Source organism: Coregonus clupeaformis, chromosome 3 (genome assembly GCF_020615455.1).
Source record: "Coregonus clupeaformis isolate EN_2021a chromosome 3, ASM2061545v1, whole genome shotgun sequence".
NCBI lineage: Eukaryota > Metazoa > Chordata > Actinopteri > Salmoniformes > Salmonidae > Coregonus > Coregonus clupeaformis.
This window is the reverse complement of record NC_059194.1, coordinates 300077-318397: the sequence shown is the minus strand read 5'-3', so window position 1 is coordinate 318397 and position 18321 is coordinate 300077. Positions and strand designations below refer to the sequence as shown.

At 45.9% G+C, this 18321-nt stretch overlaps 1 protein-coding gene across 4 annotated transcripts in view; it reads left to right on the top strand.

Annotated features, from left to right (window-relative positions):
• The window catches only part of LOC121562296 (probable E3 ubiquitin-protein ligase MID2), a 236016-nt gene that overhangs the window by 131876 nt on the left and 85819 nt on the right, over positions 1–18321 (top strand). For 3 of the 4 annotated variants that reach the window (XM_045206656.1, XM_045206648.1, XM_045206657.1), the window contains exon 3: positions 15001–15066. The exons of the other annotated variant lie outside the window; for it this stretch is intronic. In XM_045206656.1, the coding sequence (XP_045062591.1) occupies positions 15001–15066 (66 nt within the window). The remainder of the gene's footprint in view (positions 1–15000; positions 15067–18321) is intronic. 4 annotated transcript variants of the gene reach the window in all.

Below are 18321 nucleotides of genomic sequence, written 5' to 3'. Positions count from 1 at the left end.
CAGCAGATCTTTTCTGAAACGCCATTATTATTATAGTCTTACTGAGGTTAACGGTCAGGGCCCAAGTCTGACAGAATCTGTCTCTCTCGCGCTCTCTTTCTCTCTCTCTCCCCCCTCTCTCTCCTCTCTCTCGCCCTCTCTCTCTCTCTCTCTCTCTCTCTCTCTCTCTCTCTCTCTCTCTCTCTCTCCCCCTCTCCACCCCCTCTCTCTCTCCTCCCTCCCTCTCTCCCTCCTCCAGCAGAGATCAGTAAAGCAGTCTTTGAATGCTGGGTTTCCAGCTATGTACAGCTTCTGACTGAGTCCCAAATGACAACCATTACCTATATAGTGCACTTCTGTTGACCAGAGACCTAAGGGTATGAGCTCTGGGCAAAAGTAGTGCAGTAAATAGGGAATGGGTTTCATTTGGGACGTACCCTCTGTCTGAGTGATCATGTCAGGTGAACATAAGCACAAATCAAATCAAATCAAAATGTATTTGTCACATGCATATGTTTAGCAGATGTTATTGCGGGTGTAGCGAAATGCTTGTGCTTCTAGCTCTGACAGTGCAGTGATATCTAACAATTTCACAACATATACAGTGGGGAAAAAAAGTATTTAGTCAGCCACCAATTGTGCAAGTTCTCCCACTTAAAAAGATGAGAGAGGCCTGTAATTTTCATCATAGGTACACGTCAACTATGACAGACAAATTGAGGAAACAAAATCCAGAAAATCACATTGTAGGATTTTTAATGAATTTATTTGCAAATTATGGTGGAAAATAAGTATTTGGTCAATAACAAAAGTTTCTCAATACTTTGTTATATACCCTTTGTTGGCAATGACACAGGTCAAACGTTTTCTGTAAGTCTTCACAAGGTTTTCACACACTGTTGCTGGTATTTTGGCCCATTCCTCCATGCAGATCTCCTCTAGAGCAGTGATGTTTTGGGGCTGTCGCTGGGCAACACGGACTTTCAACTCCCTCCAAAGATTTTCTATGGGGTTGAGATCTGGAGACTGGCTAGGCCACTCCAGGACCTTGAAATGCTTCTTACGAAGCCACTCCTTCGTTGCCCGGGCGGTGTGTTTGGGATCATTGTCATGCTGAAAGACCCAGCCACGTTTCATCTTCAATGCCCTTGCTGATGGAAGGAGGTTTTCACTCAAAATCTCACGATACATGGCCCCATTCATTCTTTCCTTTACACGGATCAGTCGTCCTGGTCCCTTTGCAGAAAAACAGCCCCAAAGCATGATGTTTCCACCCCCATGCTTCACAGTAGGTATGGTGTTCTTTGGATGCAACTCAGCATTCTTTGTCCTCCAAACACGACGAGTTGAGTTTTTACCAAAAAGTTCTATTTTGGTTTCATCTGACCATATGACATTCTCTTCTGGATCATCCAAATGCACTCTAGCAAACTTCAGATGGGCCTGGACATGTACTGCCTTAAGCAGGGGGACACATCTGGCACTGCAGGATTTGAGTCCCTGGCGGCGTAGTATGTTACTGATGGTAGGCTTTGTTACTTTGGTCCCAGCTCTCTGCAGGTCATTCACTAGGTCCCCCCATGTGGTTCTGGGATTTTTGCTCACCGTTCTTGTGATCATTTTGACCCCACGGGGTGAGATCTTGTGTGGAGCCCCAGATCGAGGGAGATTATCAGTGGTCTTGTATGTCTTCCATTTCCTAATAATTGCTCCCACAGTTGATTTCTTCAAACCAAGCTGCTTACCTATTGCAGATTCAGTCTTCCCAGCCTGGTGCAGGTCTACAATTGTGTTTCTGGTTTCCTTTGACAGCTCTTTGGTCTTGGCCATAGTGGAGTTTGGAGTGTGACTGTTTGAGGTTGTGGACAGGTGTCTTTTATACTGATAACAAGTTCAAACAGGTGCCATTAATACAGGTAACGAGTGGAGGACAGAGGAGCCTCTTAAAGAAGAAGTTACAGGTCTGTGAGAGCCAGAAATCTTGCTTGTTTGTAGGTGACCAAATACTTATTTTCCACCATAATTTGCAAATAAATTCATTAAAAATCCTACAATGTGATTTTCTGGATTTTTCTTCCTCAATTTGTCTGTCATAGTTGACGTGTACCTATGATGAACATTACAGGCCTCTCTCATCTTTTTAAGTGGGAGAACTTGCACAATTGGTGGCTGACTAAATACTTTTTTCCCCCACTGTACCCAATACACACAAATCTAGTAAGGAATGGAATTTAAGAATGTATACATATATGGACAAGCAATGACAGAGCGGCATGGACTAAGATACAGTAGAATATTATAGAATATAATACAGTATATACATATGAGATGAGTAGTGCAAGATATGTAAACATTATTAAAGTGACTAGTGTTCCATTTCTTAAAGTGGCCAGTGATTTCAAAAGGCAGCAGCAGCCTCTAATGTGCTAGTGATGGCTATTTAACAGTCTGATGGCCTTGAGATAGAAGCTGTTTTTCATTCTCAGTCCCAGCTTTGATGCACCTGTACTGACCTCGCCTTCTGGATGATAGCGGGGTGAACAGGCAGTGGCTCGGGTGGTTGATGTCCTTGATGATCTTTTTGGCATTCCTGTGACATCGGGTGCTGAAGGTGTCTTGGAGGGCGGGTAGTTTGCCCCCGGTAATGTGTTCGGCAGACCGCACCACCCTCTGGAGAGCCCTGCGGTTGCAGGCGGTGCAGTTGCCGGTGCAGTTGCCGTACCAGGCGGTGATACAGCCCGACAGGATGCTCTCAATTGTGCATCTGTAAAGGTTTGTGAGGGTTTCAGGTGCCAAGCCACATTTCTTCAGCCTCCTGAGGTTGAAGAGGCTCTGTTGCGCCTTCTTCACCACACTGTCTGCGTGGGTGGACCATTTCAGTTTCGTCAGTGATGTGTACGCCAAGAAACTTGAAGCTTTCCACCTTCTCCACTGCGGTCCCATCGATGTGGATAGGGAGGGTGCACCCTCTGCTGTTTCCTGAAGTCCACAATCATCTCCTTTGTTTTGTTGACGTTGAGTGAGAGGTTATTTTCCTGGCACCACATTCCCAGAGCCCTCACCTCCTCCCTTTAGGCTGTCTCGTCATTGTTGGTAATCAAGCCTACTACTGTCGTGTCGTCTGCTAACTTGATGATTGAGTTGGAGGCGTGCGTGGCCACGCAGTCATGGGTGAACAGGGAGTACAGGAGGGTGCTGAGCACGCACCCTTGTGGGGCCCCAGTGTTGAGGATCAGCAAAGTGGAGATGTTGTTTCCTACCTTCACCACCTGGGGGTGGCCCGTCAGGAAGTCCAGGACCCAGTTGCACAGGGCGGGGTTCAGACCCAGGGCCTCGAGCTTAATGATGAGCTTGTAGGGTACTATGGTGTTGAATGCTGAGCTATAGTCAATTAACAGCATTCTTATATATGTATTCCTCTTGTCCAGATGGGATAGTGCAGTGTGATGGCGATTGCATCGTCTGTGGATCTATTGGGGCGGTAAGCAAATTGAAGTGGGTCCAGGGTGACAGGTAAGGTAGAGGTGATATGATCCTTGACTAGTCTCTCAAAGCACTTCATGATGACAGAGGTGAGTGCAACGGGCGATAGTCGTTTTGTTCAGTTACCTTTGCTTTCTTGGGTACAGGAACAATGGTGGCCATCTTGAAGCATGTGGGAACAGCAGACTGGGATAGGGAGAGATTGAATATGTCCATAAACACACCAGCCAGCTGGTCTGCGCATGCTCTGAGGACGCGGCTAGGGATGCCGTCTGGACCGGCAGCCTTGCGAGGGTTAACATGCTTAAATGTCTTAATCACGTCGGCCACGGAGAAGGAGAGGCCACAGTCCTTGGTAGTGGGCCTCGTCAGTGGCACTATTATCCTCAAAGCGGGCGAAGAAGGTGTTTAGCTTGTCTGGAAGCGAGACGTCGGTGTCGGCGACGTGGCTGGTTTTCTTTTTGTAGTACGTGATTGTCTGTAGACCCTGCCACATGCTCTGAGGACGCGGCTAGGGATGCCGTCTGGACCGGCAGCCTTGCGAGGGTTAACATGCTTAAATGTCTTAATCACGTCGGCCACGGAGAAGGAGAGGCCACAGTCCTTGGTAGTGGGCCTCGTCAGTGGCACTATTATCCTCAAAGCGGGCGAAGAAGGTGTTTAGCTTGTCTGGAAGCGAGACGTCGGTGTCGGCGACGTGGCTGGTTTTCTTTTTGTAGTACGTGATTGTCTGTAGACCCTGCCACATGCTCTGAGGACGCGGCTAGGGATGCCGTCTGGGCCGGTTAGTGTGTGATTCCCTCTGGACCATGTAGCAGAAAGACAGAGTGATTCATCTGTGACAGACAGTAGAGCCTTCAATGGGATGTTCAGGAAGGAGAAATGAATATAACCAGCCATGTCATTTAATTATACGGAATATCCGTAACCAACTAATTGTGTTAAGTTCAAATGCAATGTACAGACAGACAGACAGACAGACAGACAGACAGACAGACAGACAGACAGGCTGTTGTGAGTCACTCTGGGTGCGTCCCAAATGTCACCCAATTCCCTTCTTAGTGCACTATATTTGACCAGGGCACATGGGGCTCCGGTCAATAGTAGTGCACTATATAGGGAAGAAGATGCCATTTGGGACGCGGCCTTTGTCTGTACCATTTCCCATGGTTGTCAAAATCAAACATGGACGCCGCTTAAACTCGTTATTGGTGGAAGGAGCCAGGACCTATTTCCGCTGAATTAATATGTGAATAGTAAAGCCATTGATAACACAGTGGCTCCAGTGCTCAGTCATGGCATGCAGCACACACGGGACTGGGGTCACTGACAATCCATGTAATACTGCTTAACAGGCCGTTACACCCGTGATTATTGGACTCCAGAGGCCTTGGTGGAATAAGGATGGGACATAATGTCAATGCTGCTGTAGAAAGTATAAAGGAATACTGTACATTCAATGTTCTATAGGTCTGAACTTCCTCCTGAATAATAGTAGGTATGTACTGTATCTGATGAATAAGACTTCCCCCTGAATAATAGTAGGTCTGTACTGTATGAATAGCGTCTTAAGTCTGTTCAGTATATTTATAGGACATTTAAATGGGACCTCGTTCCTCAAAAACATCCCGGAGGTCAACTCTGTAGAGCGAGAGGTTCAGAACTTCAACGCTCACCTTCGATGGCGACTTGCACACTGGAGAAGTGTGCTCTTCATGGGTGAAACCCGGTTTCAACTGTACCGGGCAGATGGCAGACAGCGTGTATGGCGTCGTGTGAGCGAGCGGTTTGCTGATGTCAATGTTGTGAACAGAGTGCCCCATGGTAACGGTGGGGTTATGGTATGGGCAGGCATAAGCTATGGACAACGAACACAATTGCATTTTATCAATGGCAATTTTAATGCACAGAGATACTGTGACGAGATCCTGAGGCCCATTGTTGTGCCATTCATCTGCCGCCATCACCTCATGTTTCAGCATGATAATGCACAGCCCCATGTCGCAAGGATCTGTACACAATTCCTGGAAGCTGAAAATGTCCCAGTTCTTCCATGGCCTGCATACTCACCAGACATGTCACCCATTGAGCATGTTTGGGATGCTCTGGATCGATGTGTACGACAGCGTGTACCAGTTCCCGCCAATATCCAGCAACTTCGCACAGCCATTGAAGAGGAGTGGGACAACATTCCACAGGCCACAATCAACAGCCAGATCAACTCTATGCGAAGGAGATGTGTCACGCTGTGATCCACGCCCCTACCTTTTTGTTTAAGGTATCTGTGCCCAACAGATGCATATCTGTATTCCCAGTCATGTAAAATCCATAGATTAGGGCCTAATTTATTTATTTCAATTGACTAATTTCCTTATATGAACTGTAACTCTGTAAAATATTTTTGTCCAGTGTAGGTTTACTGTTTCCCCTCACAACTCCGTCTACTCTGAAAGTCCTAGCAACATTCTTGCTTGAAAAATAGTTTTTTTGCTAAAATATTCTTGCCCATTTTTATGGAAAACTATTACAGGAAGGTACTTAATTGTTGTCCAGAAATGATTTGATATTGAGATAAAAACTGCTGCATTGGTCCTTTAAAGGCCCCCCATGGGAATACACTGTACAGTATGTCCGAATATGTCTGAGATCCACTCAAGTCAAGCCAAGCCAGAGACGTCGGACACATTTACCCAGACATTCATCCCCTGAGAAAGTGACAAAGCAACTATTTCATGTCACAGCTGTCGTCCAGATTCATAGAGCCTGTGTAAAGCATGTCACCAACTATAGGACCTCAAGTCTGCTGAAATACAACCTTATACGACTCATAATATCACACTGCAATAGCTACTGCGTCAAAAAACCTTTCAGTTATTTTACCGTCTGTAGAACGACGGCCCTAGACCACACCAAGGACTACATGTCAAATATTGAATGGCCTAACTACTGTACCGCAGTTGTTAGTTCTTTTAATATTCATTTAATTTAGTTATTCTCATTGAGAAATTCCTTCCTCCTCTAATCCTCCATTGTGGACGTAATGGAAATTACTGGATTCCTGGCTGCTTTCGCATGTTTTGTGTAAATATCAAAATACCCAAAGGGATTTAGCTCTCTCTTTGGTCTCTGGTCATTGATCGCTGGTCGCTGGTCTCTGGTCACTGGTCTCTGGTCTCTGGTCACTGGTTTCTGGTCTCTGGTCTCTGGTCTCTGGTCTCTGGTCTCTGGTCTCTGGTCTCTGGTCGCTGGTTTCTGGTCACTGGTCTCTGGTCTCTGGTCACTGGTCTCTGGAGAGGTGGTGAGTAACGCTGTAGACATTTTAATCTTTAACTCTTCATCGTGCTTCTGCTTTGATTCCACACGTTGCCTTGGCTTAGAACATTTGCATCGTCGTTATATACAGTACAGCACTCTACTGTATGTTGAACTGAAACAGGAAAAGGCTGTCAACATACTCTCAAGTTCAGCATAATATTGAGTCTGAACTCTCAGAAAGGACAAACACTCACAAATCATCATGAATGGCTTAAACAGATTTCCCAGACCAGACTCAAACATGGTCTCTCTTAAATGCCTCTCATTTAATTGTGTTCCTAGCCTGTCTTGTGCCTCCGTATGAAACTTCTTGTTACCCAGAAGCCATATACAGTTGAAGTCGGAGGTTTACATACACCTTAGCTAAATACATTTAAACTCAGTTTTTCACAATTCCTGACATTTAATCCTAGTAAAAATTCCCTGTCTTAGGTCAGTTAGGATCACCACTTTTATTTTAAGAATGTGAAATGTCAGAATAATAGTAGAGATAATGATTTACTTCAGCTTTTATTTCTTTCATCACATTTTCAGTGGGTCAGAAGTTTACATACACTCAACTAGTATTTGGTAGCATTGCCTTTAAATTGTTTAACTTGGGTCAAAGGTTTTGGGTAGCCTTCCACAAGCTTCCCACAATAAGTTGGGTGAATTTTGGCCCATTCCTCCTGACAGAGCTGGTGTAACTGAGTCAGGTTTGTAGGCCTCCTTGCTCGCACATGCTTTTTCAGTTCTGCCCACAACATTTCTATAGGATTGAGGTCAGGTTTTGTGATGGCCACTCCAATACCTTGACTTTGTTGTCCTTAAGCCATTTTGCCACAACTTTGGAAGTATGCTTGGGGTCATTGTCCATTTGGAAGACCCATTTGCGACCAAGCTTTAACTTCCTGACTGATGTATTGAGATGTTGCTTCAATATATCCACATAGTTTTCCTTCCTCATGATGCCATCTATTTTGTGAAGTGCACCAGTCCCTCCTGCAGCAAAGCACCCCCACAGCATGATGCTGCCAACCCCGTGCTTCATGGTTTGGGATGGTGTTCTTCGGCTTGCAAGTTCCCCCTTTTTCCTCCAAACATAACGATGGTCATTATGGCTAAACAGTTCTATTTTTGTTTCATTAGACCAGAGGACATTTCTAGAAAAAGTACGATCTTTGTCCCCATGTGCAGTTGCAAACCATAGTCTGGCTTTTTTATGGCGGTTTTGGAGCAGTGGCTTCTTCCTTGCTAAGCGGCCTTTCAGGTTATGTCGATATAGGACTCGTTTTACTGTGGATATAGATACTTTTGTACCTGTTTCCTCCAGCATCTTCACATGGTCCTTTGCTATTGTTCTGGGATTGATTTGCACTTTTCGCACCAAAGTACGTTCATCTCTAGGAGACAGAACGCGTCTCCTTCCTGAGCGGTATGACAGCTGCGTGGTCCCATGGTGTTTATACTTGCGTACTATTGTTTGTACAGATTAACATGGTACCTTCAGGCGTTTGGAAATTGCTCCCAAGGATGAACCAGACTTGTGGAGGTCTACAATTATTTTTCTGAGGTCTTGGCTCAAGCAAAGAGGCACTGAGTTTGAAGGTAGGCCTTGAAATACATCCACAGGTACACTCAAATGATGTCAATTAGCCTATCAGAAGCTTCTAAAGCCATGACATCATTTTCTGGAATTTTCCAAGCTGTTTAAAGGCACAGTCAACTTAGTGTATGTAAACTTCTGACCCACTGGAATTGTGATACAGTGAATTATAAGTGAAATAATCTGTCTGTAAACAATTGTTGGAAAAATTACTTGTGTCATGCACAAAGTAGATGTCCTAACCGACTTGCCAAAACTATAGTTTGTTAACAAGAAATGTGTGGAGTGGTTGAAAAAACTAGTTTTAATGACTCCAACCTAAGTGTATGTAAACTTCCGACTTCAACTGTAAGTCTCAGGAGAGATGCTCTCTGGAATATTATCCTCAGTCAAACCACTTTTCTGTTCCCAGCATTCTCTGGATACTTACTACTGACATGTACACACAAACACACACACACAGTTCTGACGTGAAGCTTTTTGCCATTTGTACTTTCTCCAATTTGAGAGGATCCCAAAATAATTAAGGCAAAATATTTAGAAGTCAGATTGGTAGCCTCGGGACATTCATATTCTGTTGTTGTTGTTGTTGTTGTTGTTGTTGTTGTTGTTGTTGTGACCCAACGATGCAGTGGCCAGTCTGAGATCATTATGCAGAGACGGCAGTACAGTAGAAAGAAAGGCTTAGAATTTAAAGCAAACATATCTTTATATTTAGAAACCAACCACATTCTTTTTAGAATATGCCCCCTTTCATATATTGAGTTTCAGTTTTATTTTGTTCCCTTAGTTCACTCTATCTCCTGCAGCACTGCGTATATTAGAGACCCTTGTTGTTCAGGCATTACTGTGATGTACTAACTCATATGATCAAAGAGGTCTCTAGATGTCTAAGAATACACTAAACCTGTTTCTGTAGACCATGTCTGTCTCTTTAAACCATGAAACCTGTTCCTGTAGACCATGTCTCTCATTAAACCATGAAACCTGTTCCTGTAGACCATGTCTCTCATTAAACCATGAAACCAGTTCCTGTAGACCATGTCTGTCTCATTAAACCATGAAACCTGTTCCTGTAGACCATGTCTGTCTCATTAAACCATGAAACCTGTTCCTGTAGACCGTGTCTCTCATTAAACCATGAAACCTGTTCCTGTAGATCATGTCTGTCTCTTTAAACCATGAAACCTGTTCCTGTAGACCATGTCTCTCTTTAAACCATGAAACCTGTTCCTGTAGACCATGTCTGTCTCTTTAAACCATGAAACCTGTTCCTGTAGACCATGTCTGTCTCTCTTTAAACCATGAAACCTGTTCCTGTAGACCATGTCTCTCATTAAACCATGAAACCTGTTCCTGTAGACCATGTCTGTCTCTCTTTAAACCATGAAACCTGTTCCTGTAGACCATGTCTCTCATTAAACCATGAAACCTGTTCCTGTAGACCATGTCTCTCTTTAAACCATGAAACCTGTTCCTGTAGACCATGTCTCTCTTTAAACCATGAAACCTGTTCCTGTAGACCATGTCTGTCTCTTTAAACCATGAAACCTGTTCCTGTACACCATGTTTGTGCCAAGAAGCCATGATGCCTGTCTCTGTAGATTGTGTCTTAGAGACCAAGCTGTTCTCTTTCATTTCAATAGGTCGGACTCATACCCTTGTTGTTTACTAAATGAAAGCGCTGTAAAGGGACATTACCTGGGAGCGACTAGCATGATGTCATAGTGGGGAAGACTATATATTTGATGGACATGTCAGCTGTGGCTGTGTTAGATAGGCTTGGCCCCGTCACTGTGCCATCACTCCTCTCCTCTCCTCCTCACTTCTCCTCTTGTTCAGGCTCTTTAAACACGTGGCTACTGTGGATTTCCACATCCTTCAGCTCCCATTGCCTAGCTCGCAGCTCAAGCTTGTGTTCTTAAAAAGCTCATGTCTTTTGGATCCCACTAATACCAACCAAACGCCATTACCTCATCTCTCTCTCTCTCTCTCTCTCTCTCTCTCTCTCTCTCTCTGTCTCTCTCTCTCTCTCTCTCTCTCTCTGCTCTCTCTCTCTCTCTCTCTCTCTCTCTCTCTCTCTCTCTCTCTCTCTCTCTGTCTCTCTGTCTCTCACTCTCTCTCTCTGTCTCTGTCTCTCTCTCTCTCTCTCTCTCTCTCTCTCTCTCTCTCTCTCTCTCTCTCTCTCTCTCTCTCTCTCTCTCTCTCTCTGTCTCTCTGTCTCTGTCTCTGTCTCTGTCTCTCTCTCTGTCTCTCTCTCTCTCTCTCTCTCTCTCTCTCTCTCTCTCTCTGTCTCTCTCTCTCTCTGTCTCTCTCTCTCTCTGTCTCTCTCTTCTCTCTCTGTCTCTCTCTCTCTCTCTCTCAATTACATTGAGCTGATTTCTGACATGCTGTTCATTCTTTTTCTGTAGTGTATTTCTGTATTGTTTTAGTGATTCACCATAGTGAAGGCGTAGGCTCAGGTTTTCTGGGTCTCTATGTTTTTGGTTGGATAGGTTTCTCAATTTCTTTCTTAGGTTTTTGCATTCTTCATCAAACCATTTATCACTGTTGTTACTTTTCTTTGGTTTTCTGTTAGAGATTTTTTGATTTGATAGGGAAGCTGAGAGGTCAAATATACTGTTTAGGTTTTCTACTGCCAAGTTTACACCTTCACTATTACAGTGGAACGTTTTGTCCAGGAAGTTGTCTAGAATGATTTGAATTTGTTGTTGTTTGGTAGGTTTCAACATTACTTTCCTTCCATCTATAGCATTTCTTAATATTATTCAGTTCCTTTGGCTTTGATGCCTCATGATTGAGTATTGCTCTGTTCAAGTATTTTGCTGTCCCTCTGTCTCTCTCTCTCTCTCTCTCTCTGTCTCTCTCTCTCTCTCTCTCTCTCTCTCTCTCTCTCTCTCTCTCTCTCTCTCTCTCTCTCTCTCTCTCTCTCTCTCTCTCTCTCTCTCTCTCTCTCTCTCTCTGTCTCTCTCTCTCTCTCTCTCTCTCTCTCTCTCTCTCTTCTCTCTGTCTCTCTGTCTCTCTCTCTCTGTCTCTCTGTCTCTCTCGCTCTGTCTCTCTCTCTCTCTCTCTCTCTCTCTCTCTCTCTCTCTCTCTTTGATTTGTCTGGTGTCTGCTTTAATGAGCGTATTATAGACTGGCTCTCCTTTTACCTTCCTGCTGCGCGCGCACACACACTCTCACACACACACTCTCTCACACACACACACACACTCTCTCTCACACACACACACTCACACATTCACACACACACACACAAACACTCACACATACACACACTGCAACTACCACATGCTGCTAACTGCCTGCCAGGCTAAGGCCACTACAATGCCTCCTCGTTCCTGGCTTTTCTAGGCCTTTCTATGTATAAAACTGCTTCCCACACACTCCATCCCCTTGGCAGGCTCCTTCCTCCTGTCTGGTCCCATGGGACAGGCCACTGTTTTGTTGTAAAAATGTACATTTGCATGTTTGTCATTTAGCAAACGCTCTTACCCAGAGCGGCTTACCGGTGAAATTAGGGTTAAGTGCCTTGCTTACGGGCACGTCGGCAGATGTTTCACTTATTTGGCTCAGGGATTCGAACCAGCAACCTTTCGGTTACTGGCCCAACGCTCTTAACAGCCAGGCTACCTGCCGTTTGGGACACACTCTGCATCCCAAATGGCACCCTATTCCCTACGTAGTGCACTACCTTTGACCAGGGCCCATAGGGCAAGAGGGTACCATTTGGGATGCAGGCACAGTCTTTAATGAATGACCCATCTGTCCTGCTTCCCTGCCATTCCTCTGATGTTTGATCTTCAAACCGATGACACACACCAAATGCTCATCCTCATCCTGACCTCCTTCCTGCTTCTTCTGACGCAACTTGACATCAATTCTAGCAAGCAGTCATTTCACAGTCTCAGGCAGGCATAGGACAGGACAGCAGGACAGGACAGGACAGCAGGACCCAGGCTCACTGACTCACCTGCACCTAGAACAGTTTAGTCACACAGTAAGAGAAGAGAGAATTAAGCAGAAGTTATGCTAACGTGTCAGTAGAGAGTGTAGCAGACAGACCAGACCAGTCCAGACTAGACCAGACCAGACCAGACCAGACCAGACCAGACCAAACTAGACCAGACCAGACCAGACCAGACCAGACCAGACCAGACCAGACCAGACCAGACCAGACCAGACCAGTCTATGTGTGTTCTTAGTGTACCAGACCAGACCAGACCAGACTAGACCAGACCAGACTAGACCAGACCAGACCAGACCAGTCTATGTGTGTTCTTAGTGTACCAGACCAGACCAGACCAGACTAGACCTGACCAGACCAGTCTATGTGTGTTCCTAGTGTAGCAGACCAGACTAGACCAGTCTATGTGTGTTCTTAGTGTACCAGACCAGACCAGACCAGACTAGACCTGACCAGACCAGTCTATGTGTGTTCCTAGTGTACCAGACCAGACCAGACCAGACTAGACCTGACCAGACCAGTCTATGTGTGTTCCTAGTGTAGCAGACCAGACTAGACCAGACTAGACCAGACCAGACTAGACCAGACCAGACCAGTCTGTGTTCTTAGTGTACCAGACCAGACCAGACCAGACTAGACCTGACCAGACCAGTCTATGTGTGTTCCTAGTGTAGCAGACCAGACCAGACCAGACCAGACCAGACCAGTCTATGTGTGTTCCTAGTGTACCAGACCAGACTAGACCAGACCAGACCAGACTAGACCAGACCAGACCAGTCTATGTGTGTTCTTAGTGTACCAGACCAGACCAGACCAGACCAGACCAGACCAGACTAGACCAGACCAGACTAGACCAGACCAGACCAGTCTATGTGTGTTCCTAGTGTAGCAGACCAGACCAGACTAGACCTGACCAGACTAGACTAGACCTGACCAGACCAGACCAGACTAGACCTGACCAGACCAGACCAGTCTATGTGTGTTCCTAGTGTAGCAGACCTGACCAGACCAGACCAGTCTATGTGTGTTCCTAGTGTAGCAGACCTGACCAGACCAGACCAGTCTATGTGTGTTCCTAGTGTACCAGACCAGACCAGACTAGACCTGACCAGACCAGACCAGTCTATGTGTGTTCCTAGTGTAGCAGACCAGACCAGACCAGACCAAACCAGACCTGACCAGACCCGACTAGACCAGTCTATGTGTGTTCCTAGTGTAGCAGACCAGACCAGACCAAACCAGACCTGACCAGACCAGTCTATGTGTGTTCCTAGTGTAGCAGACCAGACCAGACCAGACCAAACCAGACCTGACCAGACCAGACCAGACCAGTCTATGTGTGTTCCTAGTGTAGCAGACCAGACCAGACCAGACTAGACCTGACCAGTCTATGTGTGTTCCTAGTGTAGCAGACCTGACCAGACCAGACCAGTCTATGTGTGGTCCTAGTGTAGCAGACCAGACCAGACCAGACTAGACTAGACCAGACCAGTCTATGTGTGTTCCTAGTGTACCAGACCAGACCAGACCAGACCAGACTAGACCAGACCAGACCAGTCTATGTGTGTTCCTAGTGTAGCAGACCAGACCAGACCAGACCAGACCAGACCAGACTAGACTAGACCTGACCAGTCTATGTGTGTTCCTAGTGTAGCAGACCAGACCAGACCAGACTAGACCTGACCAGTCTATGTGTGTTCCTAGTGTAGCAGACCAGACCAGACCAGACCAGACCAGACTAGACCAGACCAGACCAGTCTATGTGTGTTCCTAGTGTAGCAGACCAGACCAGACCAGACCAGACCAGACCAGACTGAACCAGACCAGACCAGACCAGTCTATGTGTGTTCCTAGTGTAGCAGACCAGACTAGACCAGACCAGACCAGACCAGACCAGACCAGACCAGTCTATGTGTGTTCCTAGTGTAGCAGACCAGACCAGACCAGACCAGACCAGACCAGACTAGACCAGACCAGACCAGTCTATGTGTGTTCCTAGTGTAGCAGACCAGACCAGACCAGACCAGACTAGACCAGACCAGACCAGTCTATGTGTGTTCCTAGTGTAGCAGACCAGACCAGACCAGACCAGACCAGACCAGACTAGACCAGACCAGACCAGACCAGTCTATGTGTGTTCCTAGTGTAGCAGACCAGACCAGACCAGACCAGACCAGACCAGACCAGACTAGACCAGACCTGACCAGTCTATGTGTGTTCCTAGTGTAGCAGACCAGACCAGACCAGACCAGACTAGACCAGACCAGACCAGTCTATGTGTGTTCCTAGTGTAGCAGACCAGACCAGACCAGACCAGACCAGACCAGACCAGACTAGACCAGACCAGACCAGACCAGTCTATGTGTGTTCCTAGTGTAGCAGACCAGACCAGACCAGACCCGACTAGACCAGTCTATGTGTGTTCCTAGTGTAGCAGACCAGACCAGACCAGACCAGACCAGACCAGACCAGTCTATGTGTGTTCCTAGTGTAGCAGACCAGACCAGACCAGACCAGACCAGACCAGACCAGACCAGTCTATGTGTGTTCCTAGTGTAGCAGACCTGACCAGACCAGACCAGACCAGACCAGACCAGACCAGTCTATGTGTGGTCCTAGTGTAGCAGACCAGACCAGACCAGACCTGACCAGTCTATGTGTGTGTTCCTAGGCTTTTCAAGTGAGTCCTGGCAGAGTATCTGACGCGGTAATGGAGGCATCAAAGACAAGCGCTGCGGTGAGTCACCCAATGGTTCGCTTGCTTTTTAAATCACTGTCTCCCTCCCAAATAGCACACTATTTCCTATATAGTGCACTACTTTTGACCAGTACCAAATAGTTCACTGTGAAGGGCAGAGGGTGCCATTTGGGATACAGACAGTGTCCTGGTGTTTGGAGAGGGAGAGGCTACTGAGACAATGGACACGTACAGCCACACAGCCAGGTGGACGTTTGGATTGGCCTTCCTCTCATGCTTCTCATTCACACGCATGAATACACACCAGCTTCAAAAAGAGCTGTTGTGACTATTTCTCTTCATTTTGCTGCCTGCAGCTGTTGTTGTTGTTGTTGTTGTTGTTGTTGTTGCTTCTTCTTTGCTACTGCTGCTGCTATGTTCTCTCTCTCTCTCTCTCTCTCTCTCTCATCTGTCTATCTCATTTGGCTGTTTAATGTCTGTCAGTGTGTTTATCAGCCATGTTTGCAGTTTTGCGTGCTTTATAAGTGTTTTATCTACTAAAGATAAATTTCGTAAAACTTGTTTGAACATGATTAAACATAGCCTAATGTAGTTATCACAGAGTAATGTTGAGCTTTTTTGTTCCTTTCTGATGTTGTATTTCTATAATATTACATTTACTTTATAAAGACTAATATACTGGTTACTCACCATTAATATCTTGTCTCAGACAAGCTGCCACATTGAATTGTATCATAAAAACAACAACCCTCTGACTAACCCACTAACTGTCGGGGATCTCAACCCTCTGACAAACCCACTAACTGTCGGGGATCTCAACCCTCTGACTAACCCACTAACTGTCGGGATCTCAACCCTCTGACTAACCCACTAACTGTCAGGGATCTCAACCCTCTGACTAACCCACTAACTGTCAGGGATCTCAACCCTCTGACTAACCCACTAACTGTCGGGGATCTCAACCTTCTGACTAACCCACTAACTGTCGGGGATCTCAACCCTCTGACTAACCCACTAACTGTTGGGGATCTCAACCCTCTGACAAACCCACTAACTGTTGGGGATCTCAACCCTCTGACTAACCCACTAACTGTCGGGGATCTCAACCCTCTGACTAACCCACTAACTGTCTGGGATCTCAACCCTCTGACTAACCCACTAACTGTCAGGGATCTCAACCCTCTGACTAACCCACTAACTGTCAGGGATCTCAACCCTCTGACAAACCCACTAACTGTTGGGGATCTCAACCCTCTGACAAACCCACTAACTGTCGGGGATCTCAACCTTCTGACTAACCCACTAACTGTTGGGGATCTCAACCTTCTGACTAACCCACTAACTGTTGGGGATCTCAACCCTCTGACTAACCCACTAACTGTCGGGGATCTCAACCTTCTGACTAACCCACTAACTGTCGGGGATCTCAACCTTCTGACTAACCCACTAACTGTCGGGGATCTCAACCTTCTGACTAACCCACTAACTGTCAGGGATCTCAACCCTCTGACTAACCCACTAACTGTCGGGGATCTCAACCCTCTGACAAACCCACTAACTGTCGGGGATCTCAACCTTCTGACTAACCCACTAACTGTTGGGGATCTCAACCCTCTGACTAACCCACTAACTGTTGGGGATCTCAACCCTCTGACTAACCCACTAACTGTTGGGGATCTCAACCCTCTGACAAACCCACTAACTGTTGGGGATCTCAACCCTCTGACTAACCCACTAACTGTTGGGGATCTCAACCCTCTGACAAACCCACTAACTGTTGGGGATCTCAACCCTCTGACAAACCCACTAACTGTTGGGGATCTCAACCCTCTGACTAACCCACTAACTGTTGGGGATCTCAACCCTCTGACTAACCCACTAACTGTTGGGGATCTCAACCCTCTGACAAACCCACTAACTGTTGGGGATCTCAACCCCTCTGACTAACCCACTAACTGTCGGGGATCTCAACCCTCTGACAAACCCACTAACTGTTGGGGATCTCAACCCTCTGACAAACCCACTAACTGTTGGGGATCTCAACCCTCTGACTAACCCACTAACTGTTGGGGATCTCAACCCTCTGACAAACCCACTAACTGTTGGGGATCTCAACCCTCTGACAAACCCACTAACTGTTGGGGATCTCAACCCTCTGACTAACCCACTAACTGTTGGGGATCTCAACCCTCTGACTAACCCACTAACTGTTGGGGATCTCAACCCTCTGACTAACCCACAACTAACAATTATTAGATGCATGATTCATCAACACAGATATCTCTTGAGTCGTGGATCTCAACCTCACTCAGCACTATTGAATGTTGTGAATGTAGCTGTATAGTATTCTGAATATTTCTACAGAACTATTCTGATACTCTCTCTGCTTCAAGGTGGTTATCTTGTGTTATCTGATAACTCTCTGAACTGAATATTGGCTTTGGTTTGGACGGGTGATGCTATCTTACAGTATAAATAGCAGTCGGTTATTGGGGAACTGTAACCTGTAGTTCAGATGGTTTATTGGGGAACTGTAACCTGTAGTTCAGATGGTTTATTGGGGAACTGTAACCTGTAGTTCAGATGGTTTATTGGAAACTTTAACCTGTAGTTCAGATGGTTTATTGGGGAACTGTAACCTGTAGTTCAGATGGTTTATTGGGGAACTGTAACCTGTAGTTCAGATGGTTTATTGGGGAACTGTAACCTGTAGTTCAGATGGTTTATTGGGGAACTGTAACCTGTAGTTCAGATGGTTTATTGGGGAACTGTAACCTGTAGTTCAGATGGTTTATTGGAAACTTTAACCTGTAGTTCAGATGGTTTATTGGGGAACTGTAACCTGTAGTTCAGATGGTTTATTGGGGAACTGTAACCTGTAGTTCAGATGGTTTATTGGGGAACTGTAACCTGTAGTTCAGATGGTTTATTGGGGAACTGTAACCTGTAGTTCAGATGGTTTATTGGGGAACTGTAACCTGTAGTTCAGATGGTTTATTGGGGAACTGTAACCTGTAGTTCAGATGGTTTATTGGGGAACTGTAACCTGTAGTTCAGATGGTTTATTGGGGAACTGTAACCTGTAGTTCAGATGGTTTATTGGGAACTGTAACCTGTAGTTCAGATGGTTTATTGGGAACTGTAACCTGTAGTTCAGATGGTTTATTGGGGAACTGTAACCTGTAGTTCAGATGGTTTATTGGGGAACTGTAACCTGTAGTTCAGATGGTTTATTGGGGAACTGTAACCTGTAGTTCAGATGGAAGTGATCAAGATGGTCATTTACATTGAAAT